The sequence below is a fragment of the Hippocampus comes genome, unplaced genomic scaffold (assembly GCF_001891065.2).
Source record: "Hippocampus comes isolate QL1 unplaced genomic scaffold, H_comes_QL1_v1.1 scaffold78, whole genome shotgun sequence".
Taxonomy (NCBI): Eukaryota; Metazoa; Chordata; class Actinopteri; order Syngnathiformes; family Syngnathidae; genus Hippocampus; species Hippocampus comes.
The window spans coordinates 2,290,566-2,297,616 of NW_017805798.1; the positions used below are offsets into that span (position 1 = coordinate 2,290,566).

At 43.5% G+C, this 7,051-nt stretch overlaps 2 protein-coding genes across 2 annotated transcripts in view; one reads left to right on the forward strand and one right to left on the reverse strand.

Annotated features, from left to right (window-relative positions):
* ubl4a (ubiquitin like 4A) overlaps window positions 1-7,051 on the reverse strand; it is a 21,809-nt gene that overhangs the window by 5,072 nt on the left and 9,686 nt on the right. The window lies entirely within an intron of this gene.
* The window catches only part of prkg1l (protein kinase cGMP-dependent 1, like), an 8,716-nt gene continuing 2,284 nt past the window's right edge, over window positions 620-7,051 (forward strand). Inside the window, exons 1-11 of the mRNA XM_019885544.1 lie at window positions 620-903; window positions 3,060-3,165; window positions 3,338-3,401; window positions 3,651-3,728; window positions 3,861-3,952; window positions 4,034-4,099; window positions 4,183-4,260; window positions 5,421-5,520; window positions 5,596-5,735; window positions 6,195-6,284; window positions 6,367-6,508. Of these exons, the coding sequence (XP_019741103.1) occupies window positions 726-903; window positions 3,060-3,165; window positions 3,338-3,401; window positions 3,651-3,728; window positions 3,861-3,952; window positions 4,034-4,099; window positions 4,183-4,260; window positions 5,421-5,520; window positions 5,596-5,735; window positions 6,195-6,284; window positions 6,367-6,508 (1,134 nt within the window). The 5' untranslated portion in view covers window positions 620-725. The remainder of the gene's footprint in view (window positions 904-3,059; window positions 3,166-3,337; window positions 3,402-3,650; window positions 3,729-3,860; window positions 3,953-4,033; window positions 4,100-4,182; window positions 4,261-5,420; window positions 5,521-5,595; window positions 5,736-6,194; window positions 6,285-6,366; window positions 6,509-7,051) is intronic.

Here is a 7,051-nt window from a genome sequence, read left to right on the forward strand (position 1 = left end):
CCACACACACACACACACACACACACACACACACACACACACACACACAACCGAACTGCACTCCACAAATGGACCGTGCTCGAAGCGGGTGACAGTAAATGATGTCGATTGTACCTCGAGTCACAGAAATCATTGCAGACTCTGATGACGCATCACTGACCCCGGAGCATCCCTTCCCTCTGCGCTTCCAGGAGTCAGAAGTTGATCCAGGCCGCTTTTTTGAAAAGTCACCTGTTGAGGAACCTCAACGAAGATGAAACGAGAGCCGTCACGGCCTGCATGCAACTCACGGCTGTCCGTCACGGCTGCTGCGTGATCCAGCAGGGAACCAGCGGCGGCTCGCAGGCTTATGTTGTACAAGGTAAAGCCGTGCTCATCGCGCGGCAACGTTAGTCACGTCGGAGGATTTGCAAGGTGCTTGAAATGATTAATAGCGAGCGCGGACACCGTCCTCAAGACTCCTGCTTTGGCATGAAACGGCTTTTCCCGTTTTCTCTCCCATCATGCTCATTGCTCAAAGATGATGTCTCGGAATATTAAATCGCAATTGTAACATTGAAAGGGGAATCATCTCGACTAGATTCTTTTTCAAAATTGTTGATCGAAGTGAAGCAAATGGATGAAGACTACCCGTCTTGTCTCAGGTTGCCCGAACAAGCGTCTAATATACAATGCGGCCGCTTGACAGCTGTATAGTTTGAGGTGCAGAGGTCACTTTTTGTTTGATGTTTTTGGATGTAATGCACACTGCCGATGATCGCCGCCTTGACCGAGTGTGTGTCATCACAGAGGGGAGGCTAGACGTGTCGAAAGATGGACAAAAATTGTTCGCGATCGAAGCAGGGGAAGTATTCGGAGAGGTGGCGCTGCTCTACAACTGCACGCAAATCTACTCCGTCACAGGTATGTATGTGTGTCTTGTTTTCTTGTTTTTTTTTTTAAAAATATATTCAGGCTGCGATAACTAAGTCAACTTGTTGAGGCATTTCAATGTTTAGATTAGGTATGGATGTGATTCATTTTCTGGGAAAAGGGATTATAAGAAGCAGGGGCATTGCGGCTAGAGGTCACAGAGAACACCACGCCGACTGAATGGTTTCCTGGCATACTGTATGCGTTGAATTTAAAACAGTCCATCTGTTCCCTGCGATGCCACATTCAGCAAAAAAAAAATCTGAAAATCTCAAAGGTGGTCCGTGAATTTCACACTTGTGACAGGATTTTTGTTTGGGTAAATGACGGGCTATCATGACAGAGGATTGCAGGGACCTTCTGTCAAGCAACTCGATGTGCATGTGACCCGCTTCCGCAAGGAAATAGGCTGCTGCAGATCATCCGAAATTGGAAAAAGAACTTTGTTTGCCCTCTTTATCTGGCAACCAGACGCCATGACAACGCTGCACGAACGCCCTTTGCAGCATGCCCTTCTCTAATAGCTTTTCTTTTTTTTTTTTTTTTTTATCAGCATCAGAATTATTTGTTTGCCATCTGTGATCTTGACAGATGGAACAAGATGTCACCTTTGGGAAGATCACATTAGCATAGCACAAGCCAGCATACCAACAGGAGCTCAAATGTTATGTGAAAGTTGTGATTTACACTGTCGCTGCGGTATAAATTCAACTTAATGTTGATTACTGTGGTTGCAGATTGCAGTCGTGTGAAATGGCGTAGTCATTAACCTGCGATTGTACCTAATGTTGTGACCGCCGAATGTAAATGAGCCTCCACTTGTGCTTAACCTTCTGTTGAATGCATTTGTGATCATTCATCCACAGGAATACTTTCCATTGTTCAAGTGACCTTGGAAATATGTCTGGAAGTACACTTACTTCAATACGCGACACAAGGGAGGCAAACGTTTTAACACACACACAAAAAAGAAAAACAAAACTGCAATCTGAAACCAACATTAATACATTACATTAAGACTCTTGCTTGTTTGAAGGCCATGTAGTGACAAAAAAAAATACCCCAAGGTTAAAAAGGTATATTTTACTGCTGATTATAATGATAGAATGATGACTCGAATTCTCGGTAATATACTGCTCTCATCACCATGACTACTGGGGGCGGAGCCTGAGACGAGTGACTAGATTGTCTTGTGTCAGCACAGCCAGGGTGCAGCAAAAAGAAAAAGTGGACCAGTGATGTATCGAGATCTACTCCTAGCCTTGCTGATAATGGCTTGAGAAACTTGGTGTGTGTGTGTGTGTGTGTGTGTGTGTGTGTGCGCATGTGTGTGTTACTATGTAAATAAAATGTACTTATTACGGCACTTCATGTATTTCAGTCATTGCAGTTTTTCCACTTACATGCAGCATAACAGCTAAGTGGTGCTTCACCGTGTTTGCTTTGAAAGGTGGGCTTTATGAACTGACCTGCATTCAGTTCGGATTCCTTTATGTATTCAAAATCCAAACCATTCAGTGCTTTATAGACCAGCCGCAGAATATTACAATATATTTTGCAGTCGTCCTGCGGTAGCTGAAAATTGGCTTTGGATCTTCACCCAGCTTAGCTTTCAAGTCATGGATGGAGAAACTCGGTTTGGGGTGCCAGATACAAGATTGACTTGAGTTTTTTCTTTCCAGTGAACATTTTACCTTTAGTTCATAGAATCGGTTTAAAACAGAATGGGAGACAGAGCTGTCAGCTGTATGCCTTTCATCTTCCAGGAAATGAAACTATCCCGCACAGCTCTCTTAATAATTCTGTTCTAATGGCGCGGTTAAGATATCGACCATCGCTGTCAATCAGATAGTGGACGCAATTTGAAAGTTCAGACAGTGGACATCTGCCGTCCCCGCTCACAGGCACCTTCTTTGAACCAGTGTGAGTGTCATTATTAATTCAAACATCCGGTTCCGACATCCGGAGATTTTAATTATAGTTTAGGGAAATCAGATTTATGGTAGATGTTCTTCTCTATTAATAATGTCCGCTTATGAATAATAAGTGTTCACATTTTTTTTGAGGCCCTTCACGCAAGTTTCTCGAGTAGAAGTCAACCTAATGTGTCCCCTTTGTCGTCTATCCCCCTTTTTTTTGCTCCTCAGCACAGTCGGACAGCAAGCTGTGGGTTATCGAGCGCAAGAGTTACCAGACTGTGCTCATGCAGAGTGGCCGCGACAGCCTCACGCGTACGTCGGAGCTGCTGAGCAGGTGGATGTCAACAATGGATGTCTTTTTTTTTTTTTTTCCTTGAAATCCGAGCTCAGTTAATGTTTCATAATCACTGGCTCACCAGTCTTAACTGGTGAGTGGTGAGAAATAACAAATAGTTATTGTAGTGAGCTTGCTTTCTCCGTAATTGAATCCCGCCTCGTGTCTGCAGTGTTCCCTCTCTGCTGTCCTTGCCAAAGGATGCCATCATGAAGATGTGTGATCTCATGGAGGAGGTACACTAGGCGGCTGTGTCACTTTCAATGCGCACACACACACACACACACACACACACACACACACACACACACACACACACACACACACACACACACACACACACACACACACATCACCTTGCCTATCGATCATCATTTCTTGGTCCCCACCCGCCAATTCCTTCATTTCACTTTGGACTCTGTTTCTCATCAGCAAGCTTTTATGTTGAGTTTGATCGTTTCTCTCGTCTTTCTTTCTCTCCGCAGGCTCGCTACACTCAAGGCGACTACATCATTCGGCAAGGCGCCACAGGGGACACCTTTTATGTCATTAACAAAGGCCAGGTAAAGTCGGGCGCAACGAGGGCCAAATGTCAACACGGCTTAGGAAATGTCTCTGGAATAAGCGACGATCGAATTTGTCGCCTTTCCTCATTGCTTTTTGCTCTTCTTGCGACTCCCATTTTGGTTGTGTAGGTGAAAATCACAGAAAAGAAGACAGGGGATGAAGAGCAAATCCTCTCCAAGCTCTCGGAGAGGCAGTGGTTTGGAGAGAAAGCTTTGTGGGGGTAAAGGCGGGATATCGGTTAAGTTGTAATCACAAGCCTGTGATCGAATTTCATGGAATGAAATGTCCTCTCCTTAATCAGAGAGGATGTGCGTGCTGCGAATGTCATCGCGGTCAGTGACGTTGCGTGTCTGCTCATCGACAGAGAGTAAGATATCACACCAAGGATGGATGCCGATTGGGGAATAGTTCAACAAGTGTCTAGTGATTGCTTTTTTTTTTTTTTTCCAGGACCTTCAGTGATATCCTTGGAGGGATGGTGTTTGACAGCAGTCTCGAGACGCAACAGAAGACCGGATGCAAAGACGAGTAAGGAGAATTTGATTAATTACTTGTTCCTAGAGACCAAACTGTCACAGTCGTAAACCTTTATTAGCTCGACGTGCCAAAATTCAAGTGTTGACCATTTCTTCTTCCTCACACGAGGACAATTAGACATGAACTATTTAGTATGAATCTGTGTTCATCTGTTTTAACAATTAAAAGTCCATTCCTGACAAATAGGCCTCCCAAATATCTTGCATTTTCATATTAATAACCATAAAATGAACTCAGCCAGGAATGTAATCCATCATAAAATAACATGTACTGCAACCAACCAGATTTGATCTAGCCAATCAGCGTTTCAATCAGCTTATATAGTGCTTGTTTTTTTTTTTAAGGCACTTTCAGATGAACTGAAATGCACAACACGACTCTCAGAATATTCAACTGAAAGGACCTTTATTCAGAAAACTTGGTCATTTTTCGACTCCTTTTAAGGGAATGGAAATAAAACAGGAAGTTGAAACTTACCAAAATAAAACCAGAACGAAGCGACACTTCAGCTCACTAGCGATCATCCGCATACTATTCAGACACTGAAATACTGGCTCGTGTTGGATAAAAGTATTCGGACACCCTCTGAGTTTGCGTCCTTCATGACAACACTCTTCTTGTCCTAATAAAAGAATAAATGTCTCAAAAAGCCACAAAGTCTCTCAGTAAAAGCAAAACAGGCACAGGGAGTCCTTTGATGTTGACTGAAATGCAATCTACTGAGGTATGCTGGCTGCAATCTACTGAGGTATGCTGGCAACTCGCGTCATATGGCGTGGTATGTTTTTCACCAGAATTTTGGTCAAACTCAAAACAGTTTCAGTTTTGCTGAATTGTGATGCCTCTGGATTCCATCCATCCATTTTCTTGGCCTCTTTAGGGTCCTGCGTGAATTGGAGCCCATCCCAGTTTTGGGTGAGCCACACCACGCACTGGTTACAGCTCAATCTCAGGGAATTAATCAGATATTGGGGTGCACAGCTCATAAATAGTTGCGAGGTTTTGTTGTTTTTGAAAAACAGTCGCAAAAAAGTCGCGTAGCTAGCACCACGCTTCAAATGTCACTTTTTGATATGTAGCTGCCATGGAACTACAAGGCACTACCGCATTCAATAAGGATCTCAGACTCAATTTGTTTCCCTTGTGAGCAGGCCAGAAGTCAAGGATCCTGCCTCGCTCGCATCCTCCACCTTAAGCGATTTCCAGATAATCAGCACTCTAGGAGCAGGGGACTTTGGTCACACAGACCTGGTGAGATTCTCTCTCGATGCCCGCTGCGTTTTCGGTGTTCCTGTAATATTATCTCCTGATTGGGGCCTCTTCCAGGTGCAATTCAAGAGCAATGTCAAGGATCTTTTTGCCATGAGGGTCCTCGACAAGAAGGCGATTATCCACAACGGCCTGCGAGAGCACGTCGCGAGAGAACGGAACATCCTAATGGATGCCGCATGTCCATTCCTAGTCAGGTAGCCACGCTTCAGAGGCTGTCTGTTCAGGACTGTTTTGTTTGCATGCCGTGTTTATCAAAGAGGAAAGTGCATCTCGAAAATTAGGTAGACCTGCATGCTACAGTAGGATCCACAACATTTCTAAAAATGGCAACACCAAATATATTTCTCCAAATGTGATGACAAAGTTTATTACTACAGTTAAATGCTGAGATGGGTATGTATGTAGGGCATTTTACTGAGAAAAAAAACAAAAAAACAACCTACATGTCATAATGTGATTGTGCTCATGCTTAGCCATGTTCTTATTTATAATTGCTGCACGATAAGTAGTTGTATGAAGGTCTGTAGTGGAATAGAAGCTGATAAGTGTTGTGTTTTGTTGTGTTGTGTTGGATGAACAAATGCCTGGAGTGGGAGAATGTACTGTACAAAAGGAGCACCAATCTATAAAGAATGTTCTCTTGCTAATCCAAGGTTGCACAAAACCTTTCAAGATGCCGAGTGCCTCTACATGTTGACCGAGGCTTGTCTCCATGGGGATCTTTACAGCTTGCTGAAAGACAAGTATGTACTTTTCGAAGTGTAAGTTTATCAAGACCTTCAAACCTCTGAACAAAAAGTGCCAAAGTGTGACCGTATTCCACAGAGGCTGTCTGGACGAGAGCAGCACCAAGTTCTACACGGCTTGCGTGACGCAGGCCTTGACCTTTCTCCATGCTCGAAATGTCGTCTATAGAGATGTCAAGCCTGAAAATATTGTTTTGGATGAACGAGGATATGCCAAACTGGTAAAAGGACCAAAGAATAATCAGTTCAATTTTTTTTGTTTTTGTTTTAAGAAGTTCCTTTCCCACGAATGCGATGTAACCAGAATTTGCACCTTGGAAAGTATTGTAGTCTACCACTGAGCTATGGGAATGCAATATTACAGCAATCCTCCATTTATTCACAAATTCACCTATTTTTCCACACCGCAACAATGAGGCACTCTAAAACAGCAATGGTGGCACAAAGCACTTGTCGACAAGCTGGCTATCACATTAGACTTACCCCCGCCTGCGCTCCTTCGCCTTTCTCCCAGTGACGTGCACAAACTCATGGCCAACAGTGAGGGGCTATAATGCAGCCATGCCGATACCAAGCTCTTGGCCACACGTTGACTGTAAAATCCAACTTTTTTTAATGTAATTTTTTTTTTCTGCTCCTCTCTTTCCGGATTTTCTCTGAGTGACATACACATACTAATGGCCAACAATATGGCACTATAAGGTGGCCACAACAGTGAAGTTAAAAAAAAAAAAAAAAAAAAAAAAAAAAATGAGCAACCTAGC